The following is a 22,360-nucleotide window of genomic DNA, read 5'->3' on the forward strand; positions in this document are numbered from 1 at the left end:
ATCCTATCATTTGCAACAACATGGATCGAGCTAGAGGGTATTATGCTCAGTGCAATAAGCCAGGCAGAGAAAGACAAGTACCAAATGGTTTCACTCATCTGTGGAGTATAAGAACAAAGAAAACACTGAAGGAAAACAAAACAGCAGCAGAATCACAGAACCCAAGAATGGACTAACAGTTACCAAAGGGAAAGGGACTGGGGAGGATGGGTGGGAAGAGAGGGATAAGAGGCGGGGGAAGAAAGGGAGCATTACAATTAGCATGTATCATGTGGGGGGAGGCATGGGGAGGGCTGTGCAACACAGAGAAGACAAGTAGTGACTCTACAGCATCTTACTATGCTGATGGACAGCGACTGTAATGGGGTTTGTTGGGGGGACTTGGTGAAGGGGGGAGCCTAGTAAACATAATGTTCCTCATGTAATTGTAGATTAATGATACCAAAAAAAAGGGCACTGTTAAATTTCTTTAATGTAATAATAGCCTTGTGATTATATATAATTACCTTGTTCTTAAGAGGAGCATGGACTCATGATTTCTTGTTTTATTCAAAAGGTTATTTATATTGATTATGGAATTGTCTCAGTTGGCCAGTGGGAGCCCTTTCAAGTTGTCTTCTGTGCCCTTTACATGTCTTCATCATTTTTTATGGACTTCATTGTTTTACCAGCACAATGTAGTATTAAGGTTTCACAGTGTGCTAGCCCTGCCTTAGCTCTGGAATCAGCCATTTTCCCCAGGAAGCCCTGGTACCTTTTAGTGAAGGCTGATAATGTTGTTTAGAAGATGTAAATAACAAGATATACTCATTGTCATTGTTGTGCTTGTCCCACCCCTTCAGGGAAAAGAGCTATGGAAAATCTACATATGTATATTTACACTTACTACAATGTCTTCTATATATTAAAAGTCATGAGGGAATACTAATATGTACAATTCTACTCCAGTGCTTAAATGGAGTTCATTCTGGTTTCTCCCTTTCCCGATATCTAACTCCTTTCTCCAATAATGAGAAACATGACTTCCACTGTACTTCATATATTTGCTTACATATGTTTGCCTACTTGCTCAGTTGTCCTTCTCACTCCCTCTCCCACCCGGACACTGTCCCTACTCTGCTTCGACTCCCTGCCCTATGCTTTCTCTCTGTATGGATGCTCTCCTTGTTCCATTTGGGTTTCAGTGCCTGGTGACAGGGCAGCTCATCTCCTCCGGTCCAGTGTAGCATTCCCTCCCTGCCAGCCTCCATTGCCATTGTAGACAACTGCTTTGCTTGGAGAAACTGCTTTAGAGCTGAATTGCTTGGGATAAGGAGAGTACAAAGAGAAGGCAAAGAAGAGCCAGTTTGTACTTTTTTGATGTTAACAACCATTGATGCTCAAATCCATTGACTCATTGGAGTTGAAAAATGGTGATATTATTAATACTTATCATTTTCTTTTCATCTATTCCACTCATTTGCTATTTGGTTGCTCAGTGTTACAGTTTTACCTATTGGTAAATTTGTACAGAAGGCAGGATCAGTGCTTGATATAAAAAAATTATACACATTTCATGAATATGCATCATCCTTGTGTAAGGGCCATGCCTCTTCTCTGTATTGTTCTAATTTTAATATATGTGCTGCTGAAGCAAGCAGTTTTCTTTCTGTTCATCCAGTTTTTAAGATAATGAATTGATTTTCTTCCATCTTCAGTGGTTACCTGTTTGAAATGACATTATGAATCTGGGATGTAAACATTATTTGATAGGTTTCAGTTCTTCGCAGTTTTTACCCTTACTGAAGCCCAAATTATCCCTTCTTTTGCCAATGGGTAGGAATATAAATATAGATACACAATATTAATACAATATTAATAGTACCACAACCACCATTATTGCTGAAATTAGTTTTTAAAAATTTGCATTTCCTATCCCTATTTTCCCTCCATTGTTTTTGTTGTACTGTAAATACAGCATCCTAGCATGTAGCATTATGTATTGTACTCTCTTTTAATCCTCATTTAATCTTGTTCCTATAAGTATATATCTAGTGTCTTTTTTCATAGTCTCTGAAGCTCATCTCTAACAGATTTCTCAGAGCTCTCATTAGTAGTAAGGTCTTGTATGTTGATAAGTTTGACTATACCCTTATATTTAAAGTCAGTTTTGTTGAATATAAACTTTTTGGCTCACCTTTATTTTCCTTGTCCTCTCTTCTCACATAGAATAATGTTTTCAGGGTTCATCCATGTTGTATGCATGTATCAGAACTTCATTTCTTTTTAAGGCTGAATAATATCCCAAAGTATGTGTATACCACATTTTGTTTATCCATTCATCTGTTGACAGTCACTTGAGTTGTATTTACCTTTTGGCTAATGTGAATAATAACACTGTGATGAACAGGCAATGGTATTTTTTCTGTTCCCTTTTGTTCTGTTTAAGGAATCCTATTATTCATATTGAAGTCTTTAACTTCCTCAATATTAATCCTTTTTCTTGAATCCTTCATTTCTTTTTGATTTTTAATTTTTCCCCATTGCCTTCTTTCTTAGGGCATTATCATTTGAGTTTTTTTGCTTTTTTATTTCTTCTATTTTACTCTTAAATGTCTGACACTATTTTTTCTTTCTAATTGTTTCCTAAATTCTGTCACCTCTTTTTTTACTTTTAAAATTATTTGTGTTCTTTCTTGTAACATTTTTCTTAATATCTTTTAGCACACTTAAAATAATAAATTAATATTTTTATCTATCTTGTGACCATTTCTCTCTGGCCCACTTTGATTGTCTGGAGGGTTGTAATTCTCCTTGTTCTTTTTTTGAAATAGTAACTTCCAATGGGACTTTACATCAATACTTTTCTGTTTCTTAGTTTATGTGAACTTAGTTTGCTTAAAATTTTACTAGAAGGAGGTTGCTTCAGATGGTTTTTCTAACTTAACAGAGATCTATGTTCTGTTGTTTTCTTGTTCTGTCAGAACAGGGTGGCTCGCTTTCTGAGATTTTTATCTCTATTGCCCTCTATCACTTTTTATCTGGACCTTCTCTTCACATGTCTCTATTGTCACTGTCCTGCTCGCTATTGATTTTACTCCCAGAAGTTTCTTCTCATTGTGGGGCCCTACACTGGAAGGGTGCCCTGATAAATCAGCTTTGCAAATTCAAAGTGGTAGAATGTTTCTGTACCCCTTGTACTCACTATTTTTGGGGATAAAACCTTGCCTACTTTCAGCTGCCATTCTTAAGTTGACCTGCTACAGTTTCTAGTGTCTATTGACTGTTCTGTAATTTTCTTGTTTTTAGATTCATCAAACAACCTATTCCTTCCTTCTGCTTTCCTTCCACAGAGATGCCAGTAACATGCATATCTTTTGGCTCTTGTGGCTTCTTCCCATCCACTTGTATATTGGGCTTTGTAGGGATACCTTGTCACTGAGTTTTGCTGTGAATATGCATGGATTTTATCTTCTGTATTTAGATTATTGTCTCTTTAATGTGGTCATGAAAATCCAAAAACTACGCTACCATGACTTTTCCCCAGAATCCCCTAATTTATATAATGTTAATGTAGGTATTTTTATTCCCCTTTAGAAGGCAGTTAATAATGCCGGGAAATCCAGAAGAGAGAATTAGGAGCCATAAAAGCCACTGTCCTCTTTAGTAAATGTGAAGTTTCCTCCCTCCTCAGCCTTTGTGGTTGGTATACATTAAGGAGTCCTGGGAATTTTGCTCTTTTTCTTTGTATTCTGTACATTTGATATAAATGCATACTCTTTATGGAGGTTTGACCATTATTTAAAATTTCAAATATGTAGGAAGAAGAAAGAAAGCGTCAAGAAGAAATGGAACGCCAGCGTCGGGAAAGACGGTATATTTTGCCTGATGAACCAGCCATCATTGTACATCCAAATTGGGCTGCAAAAAGTGGCAAGTTTGATTGTAGCATCATGTCTTTGAGTGTACTTTTGGACTACAGATTAGAGGATAATAAAGAACATTCATTTGAGGTAATATTTTAAGTTTAAATTGGGATCCAAATAAGGTCCACACATTTTTATCATTTTGGTTGGCTAATATCTCTCTTAAATCTCTTTCAGTCCCTCTCTCATTGCTTCCATTTTTTCTTTTGTCCTTGTAATTTATTTTTTGGGGAAAAGACAACCAGGTGATTTTTTTTCCTACAGACTCACTCTTTCTGATTGTATTCCTATGGTATGGTTTAAATGGTCCTCTGGTCTCTGTATTTCCTGTAAATTGATAGTTGGATCTATAGTCTTAATCAGGTTCAGGTTCATTTTTTTTTTTTCCAAAGACTTCTTCATAAGTAGTTGTTTGTTCTTTTATCAGGATATCAGGAGACACATGATGTATAATGTCTAATTGCCTCTCCTGGGAATGAGATAATGCTTTATTATTTATCTAGAATTAAAATATCATTTAACAGGATTAGAAATTTTACTTATGACTGATTGAGGTATAAAATAAAATAATTGATGTTTATATTTTCAACACTAATCTATTTCTTTGTACTATTATTTCAGAGCAGCTTTAAACCCTGTATAGTTTGTCATTTTTCAAGACAATTGGGGACTTTTATCCTATATAAATGATTGACTCATTTTTTTGACTGTCTCTTTTTTAAATAAAACAATGTAAAATATCCCAATATTAATTTTGTAATAGCCACTATAAAATTATAATTGGGTTCAATTATTGTATCTTACATATCTCATTGTTTTATTTTATAAATTATATTGGATAAATCAGTCATACTTGATGTTAAGTATGAAATGTTAAGATGAAAATGGGGTAAGGAAGTGGGTGAAATAGGTCAAGGGAGGGTAAAGAGTCACAAAATTCCAATTACAGATTAGTCATGGGGATGACTATAAAGCATAGGGAATATAGTCAGTAATATTATATCTTTATATATATGTTAACAGATAGTAACTACGCTTAAGAATGAGCATTTAATAATGTAGGTAACTGTCAAATCACCATGTTATGCACATGAAACCAACATACTGTATATCAGCTATACTTCAGTTAAAAAAAGATGAAGATGAAGTACTTAGACTGGTACAGAGGATTACTGAGGCACAATTATAAAACACAAAGCACCTGCTTTTCGTTTTAGTATGAAATATGTTACAAACACTAAAATACTTAAAATTTTTGGTATATTAATAATTCTAGTAAGCCAGTGTCCTTAAACATATTGTATATTACATCATTTTATTTTTATTACTAGTTATAAATTTAGCTCTTAATAGTGACTTCCATGTAGTCATCTTTCAGGAAATAAGTAAATTTTTAAAAGTAGTCTCTGCTTTTTCTTATAGCATATAAAGTATATACTGTATCTAACCAGTGTTGTAACAGGGTCTCAAAATAATGCTACTCTAGTGGAAAAAATTTGCAAAACAGCCGTTTGCTAGGAAAATTAACCTTTATCTCTCTCCCCACCTAACATATCCTTTGGTTAATTTCCTTTTAATCTATCGTTGGAATGCAGAAGTCATATTACTACATGAATTCAAAAGAAATTAATCTGTAACTAAGAAAAACATAGCATAAAATTATATATCTCTAGCTGATTTATATTAATAATGCTAGTTGTATACCTCTGTCTTTGAATGCTTATAGATGAAAAGGTAGGTAGATTTAATTCTGCTGCTCTTGTTACTGTTCTAGGCTTCTTCCAATCTAATACATTTTAATTACTGCTTTTAATTTTAGGTAGTAAAAAATAGAAAACTAAGGAAAAGATATGCCTCTTGGCTATTTTACTTACACAAGTGGAGATATTGTTTATGTTATGGTTAAGAAAAAGTAGAGTTTTTGACATCTTAATGGTAATTCTACTGATAACAGATTTTAAAAAAATTTAAATGTATAAAGACTGGACATGAATTAAAGAAAAATAGATTATAAGATTAATTACCCTTTTAATACATTGTGTTGTCCTTTATGATCAGGAAAATAGTCTGATTAAAGTATTTTACCAAATAACACTGAACAGATTGCCACAGATCACATATTTTAGAGCTGTGGTCAACCATTTCACGTTCTAGACCCTTTTAATGTGTTGAAAGCAGTTAGCCATAAAAATTTAGTATATAATTTTAGGTTCATGAGTATGTCTAAAGTCATTATCAATGGAACCTTGTATCGTAATAAGTAATAATGCATGCTCCCTACTCAGAATTTGGTATTATTTCCCTCTGCCTGGAATGCTCTTCTAGTTACATATATGGCTTCATTCCCTGAGCACCTTCAGGTCACTTTTAAAATGTCACCTGGTCAAAGAGTCCTTCTGTGATTACACTTTTTGTTACTTTACTCTGTACATTTATGCTGCTTGTTTTCTCATAACTTGGTGTTGATTTGGTTGTTCTATACTTTTCCCCACTGGATTGTTAGCTTATGAAAGTCAGGATTTTTATATGTTTTATTCACTGCTGTGTCCACAATGCTTGGATCAGTCCCTGATACATAATAGGCATTTCATAAAAAATTTATTGAGTAAATGAATGAAAATACTTTATCATGAAGATTGCTATATGATAATAATATATTAATTTTTTGTAATATTTATCCAAACTGTAGTATTTATATCTTCAGAAAAGTTTTTGAGGATTTTGAGACATCACTTGAGCTATCATTGACATCAATTATTATAACTCTCTTATTAGTGCATATTAATTGTTAGATGTGGCAAGCTATTATTTGGTTACTTTGCTGGATTAACTCAATATTTCTATTAAAGTTGGCTGAGTTACTTTTGTATCTTTATAGGTTTCGTTGTTTGCAGAACTTTTCAATGAAATGCTTCAAAGAGATTTTGGTGTCAGAATATACAAATCATTATTATCTCTTCCTGAGAAAGAGGACAAAAAAGAAAAGGAAAAGAAAAGCAAAAAAGATGAGAGAAAAGATAAAAAAGAAGAAAGAGATGATGAAACTGATGAGCCAAAACCCAAAAGGAGAAAATCAGGCGATGATAAAGATAAAAAAGAAGATAAAGATGAAAGGAAGGTGTGTAATTATTTCCAAGACCATATCTTTTTTTTTTTTAAGTTTAAAGTGTACAGCTTGATGGTTTGATTTACATATGTTGTGATTGGTAATTTATTCTTAAAATGTATGTCTCAAAGACAAGTAGTGACTCTATAGCATCTTACTATGCTGATGGACAGTGACTGTAATGGGGTATGTGGTGGGGACCTGATAATAGAGGTAATGTAGTAACCACAGTGTTGCTCATGTGAAACCTGAGCATTAGATTGTATATCAGTAATACCTTAATTAAAAAAAAAATGTATGTCTCTAGAAATTTATAATGTGATGCTATTTCAAGTAAGTTCAGTGGACTTAGTATTTTTTTGGTTTTAGTCATTTAATGTTTGGCAAGATATGTTGCTTAATTTTAAAGCATTTTAAATTACAGAAAGAAGATAAAAGAAAAGATGATTCTAAAGATGATGATGAAACTGAAGAAGATAATAATCAAGATGAATATGATCCAATGGAAGCAGAAGAAGCTGAGGATGAAGAAGATGGTATGATTCAAACTTACTGGTTTCTTCTTAGGATGACAAATACATTTATTTTTTGGTGACATTGTATCGTTAATATTTCATATTTATATATCTGTAATTTTGCTACTTTTTATTTTTTGGAATAAAAGCAGTAAAATAGTTTCTAGTGCAAATCTGTTTATAAGTGATTGTTTTATTAATTTTTAGGTGAGAGGATTGTTACAAGACATGTTTGTTTTTAATTATATCCCATATATAATTAATACTCACTCAACTTGAGGAGAAAACTTTCCCTGAACATGGTCCCCTTTCTTTCCTAGAATGTAATCTTCTTTAGAAAACTAATTTTGGTGTTTAAAATATTTTTTAATATCATACATGCAAGAGTATATATAATAAAAAATTACTAATATCATACATGCAAGAGTACAAAGGCTAATAATAACAAGCACCTGTATACCTGTCATTCAAGTTTTAAAAAGCTTTTACACAGAGGAATAATATTCAGATACTTTACAGTAGGTTTCCTGACTGGTCACATATGCCAGCCATTTAAGTACCTGTAAAGTGCCACTAGGTACCTGTCAATCTCTGCATAGATGTGGGACTATTTTTTAAAAATCTGTTTCTGACATGAGAAAAATCATATAAAATATTTTAAAAAATAGTACTCAGATATCTAACAGTTGATTCAGTCAGTATTTTGTATGGAGTTGTCTATTTGTGTTTCTGATTTGTTTGAAAATAGGAATTCTTCAGCTTTCCTAAGAAAAGACTCTTAACCACAATTCCATAATCACACCTAAGAAAAAATCGATAGTGTCATATGCCATCTATTAATACCATCTAATGCCTAGTCTTAATTGTCCTGATAACCTTAATAGCAATAATGTATAATAAGCATTTTGTAATATTTCTTCATGTGTCTTCATTACCTGATTTGCTCAGTGAAGATTAGCCTTTTTACAGTCCCATTTTTTTCTCTCCCTTCCTGCCAGTGTTGTTTTATCAATTCTTTAGTTAAATCACTAAACAGTGTTCTCATTATTTTGTCTACATCAGAATGTCCTAGCTCCCAACCGTTAATTGTCTTCTTTATTCTTTTCTACTGCATGACTGTCTTGGTAGTCTCATCCATTTGCTCGGCTTTAAATATTATCCGTATACCAGTAATTCTCAAACTTGTATCACGTCAGACCTCTCTCAGTCTCCCATATCAACTGCTGCTTGACATCTCCCCTTATGTTCTCTGACTTTTCAAAGTGAATATATCTGAAACTGAACTCCTGCTTTCCCCCTTTACCAAAAAGAAAACAAACAAAATCTTCCACCCTCAGCCTTCCCCATTCCCAAACTCATGTGATGGCAACTCCATCCTTGTCACTCAAGCTGAAATCTGAGAGTCATCCTTAACTCCTTACTTTTTGTCACATCCCATTTCCAATTTATCAGGAAGTCATACAGTCTCTGTCTTCAAAACATAATCAGAATCAGACCATTTCTCACAAGTTTGTGATCTATCCCTAATCCAAGCCATGTTGTGGTCTCTTGCCTGAATTATTTTAATAACCTCCTAACTAGTCTTCTTTCTTTATCTTTTCTCCTCAGTAGTGTCTTCTCAATTCAGTTGCCAGAATAACTTTCAAGTCATTTCATTCTTTTGTTCAAATTCTTATAGTGGCTCTCCATTTCACTCTGTGAAAAAAGCCTTGTGTTTACAATGACCTCCAAGACCTTACCACATCAAGTTTCTAATTTCATCTCTTAACCACTTTTTCCACAAGCTCATTGCACCTAAGACACCCTGGCTTCCTTGAATACATTATGTATGCTCCTATGTTAGGACTTTTGCATTGGCTGTTACTTCTCCCCGCAAACTCTTTTCCCCAAAATACATTTTGCTAACTCCCCCACATCTGAAGTCTTTAACTTTGTCAGTGAAGCCTGCTCTATCCTATTTAAAATTGCAATCCTTCCCAATAATACACACTCCTGATCCCTTTACAGCATGTCTACTTACAGAATTTATAACTTATTCTACTGTACTGTTCACTTATTGTGTCTTCCTCTCACTTGAATATAAACATCTTTTAATAAATATCTTAAACTTGAAAGCCAAATAAGATGGCAGGATTTTAATTCATTTTGGTTTCTCTAGTGTTTCTAATTGCTGCTTGCTTATGTTATAGCTTCTTTTTTTCCCATACTTTATATCTCATTATTCTGTCAGGTTTCCAGAAGATCACTCTCTTTCCAATGTAAAAGTAGAATTGGTGGTTTAGAAATAGTGAAAATACAGTGCCAGTTATTGTCTAAAGTGGTGTTGAATCTTCTTAGTAATTAGAGAAGCAAGTAATAAGATCTATGTTTAGCCTATCAAATTGATGAAAATTAAGGTTTTAATAAAAGGTAAAATCAGTTTAACAAGGTTAAAGAAAAGAGTACTTAACTTTCATCACTCTTGGAGTCAGTTTAAATTGTAAAAATTTGGAAATGTGAATTAACCGTACCCTTTAAAATACCAGCATGGATGTTCATTCCATAATAGTTTATAAAGCAAAAAATTAGGATCAGTCTTAATATTCAACATAGGGAATTATTAAATGCCTTTTGATACAGACATACAGTTAAATTCTGTGCAGCCATGAGAAAGATGTTGCAGGAGGATAGTGACATGGAAAAGGATTATGAAGTAATTTTTTTAGAAAGCAAGTTCCTTTAAGTGTATTTCATATGCATAGGTGTATGTGTGTGGAAATAAAGGGACATGATCACTGCCAAGATTTTAGTATATGTTTGTGTGATGGGATTTATTTTCTAAGGTGAGCAAGTATTACTGGGATATTTTTAAAATTATTTTTAAAATGTAAGTTCCAGGAGAGACAAAGTTTTAAAAGTGATAACTTTCAAGTTAAATACTCAAATAAGGTAGATCATGTCTATAAAGTGTGAATTAATGAAAGGAACCTTTGTGTAGTATATTAACAGTTTATTGAGATGCCACAAAACTCATCCATTGTAAGTGCACAATTTAATAATTCCTAGTAACTTTATAGAATTGTAAAACCACCACAAACCACTTTTAGAACATATACTTATTTCATTTTTTAAATAACAGCTTTATTGAGGCATCATTCACATAACCATATAATTCACCCATTTAAAAATATACAACTCAGTGGTTTTTAATATATTCAGAGTTGAATATATTAACTATCACCACAGTCAGTTTTGGAACATTTTACCTTAAAAAGAAATCCTGAACTCATTAACAATCTCTCCCATTTCCTCCCAACTTCTTCACTCCTAGGCAACCATTACTTAGCATTCTGTCTCTATAGATGCTCTGGACATTTCATATAATGGGATCATACAATATGTGATATTTTGTGATTTTTTTCTTTTTACTTAGCATAATATTATCAAAGTTTGTGCATGTTTTAGCATGCTTTTAAATCTTCTCTATATTGTTACCTTTCAAATACAACTTTTCACCTTAAGCAGTCTTTCCCAGAGTGTGCCAAGATATCAATTAGGTATTAAGCTTAATATAATTATATTGGAGCCAAATACATTTGGGAAACTTCAGTTAAGCAAAGGTTCTGCAGAATTTCTTACCTACTTATGTATATTGTTGATGTCCAAGAAGGGAATATAGTACCAAATAATTATGAATATATATGCTCTGTAGTATCTCAAAAACTATTTTAACTCCTAGTATTTATTATATCTCAAAATGTATTTTGCCAGTAAACCATTTGTTACTCTGCACTTTGATGAAGAGCCATTTGAGAGAACCAAGAAATCTCTAGAACCAAAATTTGTCTTTTAAAATCATCAATAGACCATTAAATAAAAAGCTCTTTAATATTTGCATCTAAGTTGTGCAAGGATGATCTGTTAGTTCACTGCATCCACCATAAGAAGTATCTCAGGCTGGGTGGCTTAAACTAGAAATTTATTGTCCAATGGTTCTAGAGTTGGCAGGGTTGGTTTTTTCTGAAGGCTGTGGGGAAAGGCAGGCCTTCCTTGCCTTATCGATGGCCATCTTTCTTCTTCCTGTATCTTCACATTACCTGTCTCTGCATGTATGTGACCACATTTCCCCTTTCTATAAAGACACTAATCATTGGATTAGAGCTCACCTTAATCACCTAATTTTAACTTGATTGCCTCTGTATAGACCCTTTTCTCCAAATAAGGTAGTAGTTTGAGATATTTGGGATTAGGACCTAAATATATGAGTTTTACAGGAATACAGATTTCAAGTCTTATCTTCCACAGTTGTTTTGTTTTTGAAGAATAATTTATCCAAGTCCCCATCTTTTATCATGGAGCACATATGTTAGTGTCACCAAGTCTGGTTATTAATACTGTTAAATCTTAATTATCTTAACATCCCTATTGTGTAGTTTTATTTTGCAGTAATATATTTGCAGTTAGTTTTACTGTATCGGCTATTTCCTTTTAGCTGTTAGAAAATACACTTTCTCTGTTTTGCTTAGATTTCTGTTACAATTTTCAGTTTGATGTATAAAATTCATTCATTTTTTTGAAATATGTCCTCCAAATATTTATGGAATTAAGTCTTTTTATTTGATTCAATAAAGTCAAGTTTTTTCCTCACTCTAGTCTCTAAGTTTGTTCCACTTCTTATTCTTTATAATTGTTCCTTATAAAATCCAAACTAATTTTATTCATATGATATTTCTTTGCTAGGAACTGGTTAGTAATAGGAAAGTATTGTTGGTCTCTACAGTAATTAAAATCTCTGTATTAAAAAGTTTTCTTGCTGCTGTTATGTTTATTTTATAGATCGGGACGAGGAAGAAATAAACAAACGAGATGACAAAAGAGACATCACCAGGTACTGCAAGGAGAGGCCCTCCAAGGATAAGGTATTTATTAAATATTGTATTGTTTATAATGTGATAATTTCCATTTCTTATATAATTTAGGCTTATTAAACATAACAAAGTCATGAAGTTTATTGATCCTTGTGTATCTGTATATCACCACTCAGAGCAAAATTTAGTCAGGTGTATTTTGGTATTTGTAGTTACCTCAGATAACTAGTATGTCTTACTCCTTTCTTCCATACACATAAAACCAGATGAGGCAAAGATCTTTTCAGATTTTTGTTATCATATGGACACAGCCTCCATTTCTCAATTTTCAGGTGTAAAAATTGTATACTGTATTTTCTGCATTTTCTGTAGGAAAAAGAAAAGACTCAGATGATCACAGTTAACAGGGACCTGTTAATGGCATTTGTTTATTTTGATCAAAGCCATTGTGGTTACCTTCTTGAAAAGGATTTAGAAGAAATACTTTATACTCTTGGACTACATCTTTCTCGGGCTCAGGTAATCTATATTGTGAATATTTAAAGTGAAAATAATTTTTAAGTAGCTTTATCTTTTTAATCTCTGACTTTTTGAGATACAAAAGCAGTACTGGCTAATACTAATAGTCAAGAAATACTAAAATGTCTGAAGTAAGAAGAGTTAAAGTCCCCTCTAACTACACTCCCCTGGCCTAAATGTAAACATCTACAGTTTTTATGTAAGTAACTCACATACATATATGACAGTTTCAATTTTATAAACAACACATGAAATCATTCTATACATACTGATAGACAGCTTTTTCACCAAACAGTATATCATGTGCATTCTACCATGAAAATGGAGACCTCTGTTCTTTTTGTGACCACATGGTAGTGCATGGTACAGATGTACCAGTTACCTTAACTAGTCTCAGTTGCTGGGTAGTTTCCATTTTTTAGCTTTACTAACTATGTTGTAATAAATATCTTTATACATATACTTTAATGTGTTGTGATAGTGTTTCTATCAATGTTAGATGTTTAAATAAATTTTTACAAATATAATTTGTATTTTAGGTTTATAGAGAAGAAAGTTAAAAGCATAAGTATTCTAATTGAGTGGGAGTGAATACCAGAGAAAACAGATGCCACAGATTTTATGTGAGAATTAGAACGCAGCTGTTCAAGGAGATTAAAAATTTATTTCCATCTTACTAATAATTTGTTTACTTCCATAACAGGTAAAGAAGCTTCTTAATAAAGTAGTGCTCCGTGAATCTTGTTTTTACCGGAAATTAACAGACACCTCAAAAGATGAAGAAAACCTTGAAGGATCAGAAGCATTGCAGGAAGATATGCTAGGTTTGAGTATATTATTTTAAGATCATGTAATTTTTAAACTGTAATATTAAGGAAGAAAAAATAACTTAATAAAATAAGATAGTAACCACACTAGAGGAGGTGAGGATTTAATAATACAGGTAACTGTTGAACCACTGTGTTGTATATATGAAGCCAACATAAGATTGTGTATCAACAATACTTAAAAAAAAAAAGTAATAATAAAAATGGTGTATTTTATATTATAGGAAATAGGTTGTTACTTCCAACACCAACAGTAAAACAGGAATCAAAGGATGTAGAAGAAAATGTTGGCCTTATTGTGTACAATGGTGCAATGGTAGATGTAGGAAGCCTCTTGCAAAAATTGGAAAAGAGTGAAAAAGTAAGAGCTGAAGTAGAGCAGAAGCTGCAGTTACTAGAAGAAAAAACTGGTAAGGAATAGCACTGGATGTGTCCGTTCTTTTAACACCCTGTTGGAAGATATATTGTGTATGCATGTATATACATACCTATATACACACACATATCTATGCCTTGCATTTTAGTTTAGGCGAGTAATAAACCTTTATTTTTTACCGTTTCTATTAAAGTTATAAAATTGCTTAGATTTATAAGAATCTCAGGTCTTTGTGCATTCTAGGTTCATTTGTTGTTCTTTTGCATCCTTATAGTCCTCCCCTAGTTGCACTTAATTTTAACCAGTTTCTTCTATTTCTCTAGTCTGTACAATCTAAAAAGGGAGTCTGAGTCCATAAGTAACACTTAGGTAAAACTTAATTTCAGTGAAATGAATATTGCAGTGTGCTTTATTGAAATTGACATTTATGACCATTTCAAGGAATTATATCTGCCTTTTATTTTCCTAGCTTAAATATTTTTAATATCAAAGTTCAACTGGAAATTTTAAGGGGTAAGATGGTGAGTTTTATTTATTTTTTAACAGATGAAGATGAGAAAACCATGTTAACTTTGGAGAATTCCAACAAAAACCTCTCCGGTGAACTCAGAGAAGTTAAAAAGGACCTTAGTCAGTTGCAGGAAAACTTAAAGATTTCAGAAAACATGAAATTGCAGTTTGAAAACCAACTGAATAAGACAGTCAGAAACTTATCCACAGTAATGGATGAAATCCACACTGTTCTCAAGAAGGTTAGCAGTTTTTAATTATTTTCATAGTTTACTTCAATTTTTAAATCTAATTCTGTTAACTTTAATGTTAATCCTTTAGTGGTTTTTCTAGGAGCAAATAATAGCATTCTATCCTTTATCAGATTTGTCAGAAACAATTCCCAAAATATTGTCTTTTCCTAGTACTTAGTTGGGATGTCAACATCATTTATATGTGCAGACTTCTTAAAGCAAGCTTTATTTGTATTTCTTTCAGAACCAGTGAGTTTGAACTTGAGGAAGATCATACATGCTTTTTTAAAACCCCATTTACTGTTGAGCAGGGTTGAGACATTAAGTGCCAAAGAGTTTATTAGTATTCTTTGTCACTTAAAAAAACTCTAGTAACTCAGTGTCGTTGAACTAAACTCTAGTAATTGAGAGATCTTCCACATCCTGATTCTTACTCAGGGAACAAGAAGGAAAAATATTTACAGTCCAAGGAATATACTTTTGTAATTTCTAAGAACCTTTAATTTCTCAGGACTCAGATAGCTCTCTCAAATACTAGAAACCGTTCTGCACAGAACTGAGAAATTTCTTTGATGGTCGCCCCAGGGTCAATTTTCCAAATATATAAGAGAATCTAGTAAAACATACTTCTTTGTCTATTGTTTTATAGGATAATGTGAAGAATGAAGATAAAGATCAGAAATCCAAGGAGAATGGTGCAAGTGTATGATAAAATACATGCATTGATGAGGAATGGTGTTAAATAATGTAATATATAAAATCATGATACAAGAATGTTTGAAAGTGGTGCATGTTTGATTTTAGTAGTATAAATATATGTTCAATGATGTATAAAGTTTTATGAATGTGAGTCTCTGCTTTTGAAGATTGCTTGTAATTTCTGGCATTCAAACTATTAAACACTCCTTGAGTGAAATAATTTTTCATTGCAAAATGTTTTAGGATGAACTTTGTTATAGTTTTAACCCCAATAAAGTTCATCAGTTTAAGTGACATTAGTATTTAATTATCAAGTATCTTATTAAAATACCTAGAAAATTACTTTATTTATAGAATTATTAGTTTAAAAAGTTTTTTTAGTCATTTAAAATTTCAGTATAAATTGTAAAATATCATGCTGCCTCATTTTTGCAAGTTTCTTAAACCACTTTCTTACTTGTCCTAAAAAATAATCCCCTCTAATTATCAGCCTCTATAAACATTCATTAAGAAATTGATTTAGCTGAAAGACAGTACATCAAAAACTAAGAAGTAATAGTTACCATTGTTATTATATATGTTAGGCTTTACCTAAGACCAATAGTTGTGAAATTGTTTCACTTTCCTGGAATAGCACCTACGTGACTTTTAATTTTTTTTTTTTTTTTTAAGATACAACACATAAAATGTACAGTTTAACACCAAGCCAGTAGATGTCAGTATGATGTCTTTAAGTTAAGCCTTCTCTAATTAAAAATAATTTTTTTTATTAGTCTGTGTACTTCCTTCAGAATTTTAGTGGACATGTAAGAGTGAAGTGTTAACTATTGAGTGAAAAAGGTAGGAAATGTGATATACTCCAAGGAAGTGGTTCTCAACATGGGGTGAATTTGCCCCCAGACAGAAAAAAAAAATTTGCCCCCAGGGGACATTTTGCAATGTTTGGAGACATTTCTGCTTGTCACAACTGGATGAGTGCTACTGGCATCTCTCTTTGGTAGAGGCCAAGGATTTATTACTAAACACCCTACATGGCATAGGAAACCCCCTCAACAAAAAATCATCTAGCCCAAAATGTCAATAGTGCCCAGGTTGAAAACTCGAGTCTAAAGGAACATAAGGTTAAAATAAGGTCTTTCAAATAACACTAGTGAAAACTGAATTCCATTTTAACAGATACTTTTTCTGTATTTAAATAGCCCTTCCTGGAACATTTAACTATGATAGAAATACATGTTATATTAGGGTTTATGTTATTTCATTCTGCTTTATTTTGCTAAAATAAGCCAGGTGTTAAAAATAGGTTAATATGAGAATGTAAGTGCCATGTATGTAACACACACTTAAACTAAATGGAATCTGCATGGCTCTTACTAAGAAATAGATTAAAATACCTGAATTTCCAAGTTCTGTCTTAATTTTCTATTTCTGTTCTTACGGTTTGTTGAACTCTGAAGTCAGATTAATGATTGATCCATAATTATACAGTTACTGTATAAATTTATCTCCATCTTTAAGGTAAGGTGAAACATTGTAAGGTACATTAAAGGTATTTTTCTCAAGGGAAAATCATGGGGATAAACTTTTAACTAAAAGAAAAGACTACAGTTCTTTAATAGAGTATGTTTTTAAATAAGAAAGAAGAGTTTTCAAAAAACCATTATAAAGTTCATTATAAATCAGAATAATAATGGGAAAATGAGAAAAGGTATAAGTCTGCATTATATTATTACAGGTGAATTCACAAACTATTTTATTGGAGGTGCAAAGTGAGGTGATTAAGCTACAAAAAGTTAGATACAGGAGGAGCCAAGATGGTAGTGTGAGCAGAGCAGTGGAAATCTCCTCCCAAAACCGTATGTATTTTTGAAAATACAACAGATACAACTATTCCTGAAAGAGAGACCAGAGGATACAGTACAACAGCTAGGCTACATCTACATCTGCAAGAACTTGGCATATCACAAAGGGGGTAATATACAAGCTGCGGCCAGGTGAGACCTGAGCACTTCCCCCACCCCAGCTCCCCGGCGGGAGGAGAGAAGTCAGAGCGGGGAGGGAGTGTAAGTGCAGGACTGCTAAATACCCAGCCCCAGTGATCCGCACTGGAAGCGTAGACACACATTGCATGGTGTGCTGGATATCAGGGAAATGGAAAAGTAAAATCTGTGAGCAGGTCCCCACAGTTGGCTCCCCTGGGACAAAAGAAAAGCGAGTGCTTTTTGCAAGTCTTAAAGGGACAGGGGCCCAACAGCTGTATGGAATCGGCCCAGCAGGCTGGGAATCCTGAGGAACTCCAGGCGCCCCAGCCCCCTTGGAGGCAATGCAGCTCTGAAGCCCCTCACGGTGATAAGCAGCCTGCCATTCACTCCCACTCAGTTGTGGCCCTGCTACAGCAGCCGAGCAGCTTGAGAGTGGGGCGCTGTTCTCGCAGGAGAGCACACCCAGCGGGCCTGCCTCTCCCTACAGGGCTCTGGGCTGCCCTGAGGGCTGCTCCCAGTGTGTGGGGAACTAACACAGACAGCAGAGAGGGGCAGGACGTCCAGCAAGCAGGAAGTGACGTCATTCTCCAAGCTGACACAAGCGCCACGTGCCTATAACTACCTCTATTGCCATGAAAAGGCAGAAGAATTTTGTCCAGTTCAGAATCACCCAGACAACCCCTGAGAGAGGAGGGCCTGGGAAGACAGATATAACCATCTTCCTGAAAAAGAATTCAAAATAAAGGTCATAATCATGCTGATGGACCTGCAGAGAAATATACAAAGCTAAAGGATCAAGTTAAGAGGAAGAATACAGAAATAAAACAGTCTCTGGAAGGACTTAAGAGCAGACTGGAAGAGGTGCAAGAGACCATTAATGGAAAAGAAAACAAGAGAACAGGAATACAGAGAAGCTGAGGCAGAGAGAGATAAAAGGATCTCTGGGAATGAAAGAATATTAAGAGAACTGTGTGACCAATCCAAACAGAACAATATTTGCATTATAGGAGGAGAAGAAGAGAGAGAAAAAGGGATAGAAAGTGTCTTTGAAGAAATAATTGCTGAAAATTTCCCCAAACTGGGGAAGGAAATAGTCTCTCAGACCATGGAAACCCACAGATCTCCCAACACAAGGGACCCAAGGAGGACAACACCAAGACATACAATAATTAAAATGACAAAGATCAAAGACAAGGACAGCGTATTAAAGGCAGCCAGAGAGAGAAAAAATGTCACCTACAAAGGAAAACCCATCAGGCTATCATCAGACTTCTCAGCAGAAACCTTACATGCCAGAAGAGAATGGCATGATACATTTAATGCAATGGAACACAAGGGGCTTCAACCAAGAATACTGTATCCAGCACGATTATCATTTAAATATGAAGGAGGGATTAAGCAAATCCCAGACAAGCAAAAGTTGAGGGAATTTGCCTTCCCAAACCACCTCTACAGGATATTTTAAAGGAACTGCTCTAGATGGAAGCACTCCTAAGGCAAAATACATGTCACCAGAGAAAATAAAACCACACCAAAGAAAGCAGACCAACCAAATACTAACTAAAGGCAAAAAAATAAAATGAACTATTCACAAAACAGTCAAAGGAAACACAAAAGAGTACAGAATAAAACACCTAACAAAAAGAATGGAGGAGGAGGATTAAGAAGGGAGAAAAATAATCATCAGACTATGTTTATAATAGCTTAATAAGTGACTTAAGTTAGACGGTTAGGTAGTAAAGAAGCTACTCTTGAACCTTTGGTAACCATGAATCTAAAGCCTACAATGGCAGTAAGTACCCATCTTTCAATAATCACCCTAAATGTAAATGGACTGAATGCACCAATCAAAAGACACAGAGTAATAGAATGGGTGAGAAAGCAAGACCCATCTATATACTGCTTACAAGAGACTCACCTCAAACCCAAAGACATACACAGACTATAAAAGTGAAGGGATGGAAAAACATATTTCATGCAAAAAATAGGGAGAAAAAAGCAGGTGTTTCAGTACTAGTATCAGACACAATAGACTTCAAAACGAAGAAAGTAACGAGATAAAGAAGTACATTACATAATGATAAAGGGGTCAGTCCAACAAGAGGATATAACCATTATAAATAAATATATACACGTAATACAGGAGCACTGACATGTGAAAGAAATACTAACAGAATTAAAGGAGAAAACAATGCATTCGTTCTAGGAGACTTCAACACACCATTCGTTCCAAAGGACAGATGCACCAGACAGAAAATGAGTAAGGACACAGAGGCACTGAACAACACACTAAAACAGATGGACCTAATAGACATCTACAGAACTCTACACCCAAAAGCAGCAGGATACACAGTCTTCTAAAGGGCACATGGAACATTCTCCAGAATAGACCCCATACTAGGCCACAAAAAGAGCCTCAATAAATTCAACAAGATTGAAATTCTACCAATCAACTTCTCAGACCACAAAGGTATAAAACTAGAAATAAATTGTACAAAGAAAACAAAAAGACTCACAAACACATGGAGGCTTAATAACAACATGCTCCTAAATAATCAATGTATCAATGACCAAATTAAAATAGAGATCAAGCAATATATGGAGACAAATGACAACAGCACAAAGCCCCAACTTCTGTGGGATGCAGCAAAGGCAATTCTAAGAGGAAAATATATAGCAATCCAGGCCTATTTAAAGAAGGAAGAACAATCCCAAATGAATAGTCTGAAGTCACTATTATCGAAACTGGAAAAAGAAGAACAAATGAGGCCTAAAGTCAGCAGAAGGAGGGACATATTAAAAATCAGAGAATAAATAAATAAAATTGACAAGAATAAAACAATAGAAAAAAATCAATGAAACCAAGAGCTGGTTCTTTGAGAAAATAAACAAAATGGATAAACCCCTAGCCAGACTTACTAATAGAAAAAGAGAATCTACACACATCAACAGAATCAGAAATGAGAAATGAAGAATCACAACGGGCACCACAGAAATACAAAGAATTATTAGAGAATACAATGAGAATCTATACGCTAACAAGCTGGAAAATCAAGAAGAAATGGACAACTTCCTAGAAAAATACAACCTTCCAAGATTGACCAAGGAAGAAAAGAAAATCTAAACAGACAATTACCAGCAAAGAAACTGAATCAGTAATAAAAAAACTACACAAGAACAAAACTCCCGAGCCAGGTGGATTCACCTCTGAATTTTATCAGACATATAGAAAAGACATAATAGCCATTCTCCTTAAAGTTTTCCAAAAAATAGAAGAGGAGGAAATACTTCCAAACTCATTCTATGAAGCCAGCATTCACTCTTAATACCAAAACCAGGCAAAGACGCCACCAAAAAAGAGAATTACAGACTAATATCCCTGATGAACATACATGCAAAAGTACCCAACAAAATATTAGCAAACCGAATTAAAAAATACATCAAGAGGATTATACACATGATCAAGTGGGATTCATCTCCGGGATGCAAGGATGGTGCAACATTTGAAAATCCATCAACATCATCCACCACATCAACAAAAAGAAGGACAAAAACCACATGATCATCTCCATAGATGCTGAAAAAGCATTCGACAAAATTCAACATCCATTCATGATAAAAACTCTCACCAAAATGGGTATAGAAGGCAAGTACCTCAACATAATAAAAGCCATATATGACAAACCCACAATCAACATCATACTGAACAGCGAGAAGCTGAAAGCTTTTCCTCTAAGATCAGGAACAAGACAGGGATGCCCACTCACCCCACTGTTATTCAACATAGTACTGGAGGTCCTAGCCATGGCAATCAGACTAAACAAAGAAATACAAGGCATCCAGATTGGTAGAGAAGAAGTCAAACTGTCATTATTTGCAGATGACATGATATTGTACATAAAAAAACCCTAAAGATTCCACTTTAGAACTACTAGAACTAATACCTGAATTCAGCAAAGTTGCAGGATACAAAATTAATACACAGAAATCTGTTGCATTCCCATACACTAATGATGAGCTAGCAGTAAGAGAAATCAGGAAAACAATCCCATTCACAATTACTTCAAAAAGAATAAAATACCTAGGAATAAACCTAACCAAGGAAGTGATTTCACTCCTATGTAGAGTATAAGAACAAAGAAAAAACACTGAAGGAGCAAAACAACAGCAGACTCACAGAACCCAAGAATGAACTAACAGTTACCAAAGCAAAAGATGGGGAGAAAGGAGGCACCATGATTAGTATGTATAATGTGTGGGGGGTGCATGGGGGAGGGCTGTACAACACAGAAGACAAGTAGTGATTCTACAGCATCTTGCTATGGTGATAGTGACTGTAAAGGGGTATATGGGGGAACTTGGTGATGAGGGGAATGTAGTAAACATAATGTTCCTTATGTAATTGTAGATTAATGATACAAAAAAAAAATTACATACAGAACAATTGATTTTAGAGAAAATAAGGGAAAGAGAACCTGTTTTGGATATTCATTCAGAAGTAAAAACAGTCTCTCCTTGTGTTCTGTTGTCTGACATTGACCAAGCCAAAAAATTTAATTAGATAACAAAGTAGGTTTATAACATTCACTTTTGTTTTCCTGTCCTTTTTATGTTCTGGATACCTGTTTTTATAATGCTTGGTTCAGTCATTATACAACAACTGAAATTTTAAGAATTTAATATTTCTGAAGTTTGCCTAAGTTCTAGAAAATTCTCTACAAAACGGAACAACCCAAATGGTCCATTTTTTGAAAAGAGAATTACAGAAACAGATTTTATATAGGTATACTTTTCATAATGCTCAAAATTTTTAGTAATACTGAACACATACTTCTTTTTTT

At 33.9% G+C, this 22,360-nt stretch overlaps 1 protein-coding gene and 1 pseudogene across 2 annotated transcripts in view; one reads left to right on the plus strand and one right to left on the minus strand.

Moving 5' to 3' along the window:
• Positions 1-15,831, plus strand: part of CCAR1 (cell division cycle and apoptosis regulator 1) — a 56,507-nt gene extending 40,676 nt beyond the window's left edge. For both annotated transcript variants that reach the window (XM_036923985.2, XM_057505928.1), the window contains 9 exons: positions 3,801-3,992; positions 6,784-7,023; positions 7,436-7,547; positions 12,342-12,424; positions 12,746-12,892; positions 13,596-13,716; positions 13,944-14,129; positions 14,642-14,847; positions 15,488-15,831. In XM_036923985.2, coding sequence (XP_036779880.1) covers positions 3,801-3,992; positions 6,784-7,023; positions 7,436-7,547; positions 12,342-12,424; positions 12,746-12,892; positions 13,596-13,716; positions 13,944-14,129; positions 14,642-14,847; positions 15,488-15,547 — 1,347 coding nt within the window. In that variant the 3' untranslated portion in view covers positions 15,548-15,831. The remainder of the gene's footprint in view (positions 1-3,800; positions 3,993-6,783; positions 7,024-7,435; positions 7,548-12,341; positions 12,425-12,745; positions 12,893-13,595; positions 13,717-13,943; positions 14,130-14,641; positions 14,848-15,487) is intronic.
• On the minus strand, positions 1,536-1,636 carry LOC118931516 (U6 spliceosomal RNA; annotated as a pseudogene).
• Positions 15,832-22,360: the final 6,529 nt, after the last annotated feature.

The sequence above is a fragment of the Manis pentadactyla genome, chromosome 8 (genome assembly GCF_030020395.1).
Source record: "Manis pentadactyla isolate mManPen7 chromosome 8, mManPen7.hap1, whole genome shotgun sequence".
In the NCBI taxonomy this organism is placed as follows: Eukaryota; Metazoa; Chordata; class Mammalia; order Pholidota; family Manidae; genus Manis; species Manis pentadactyla.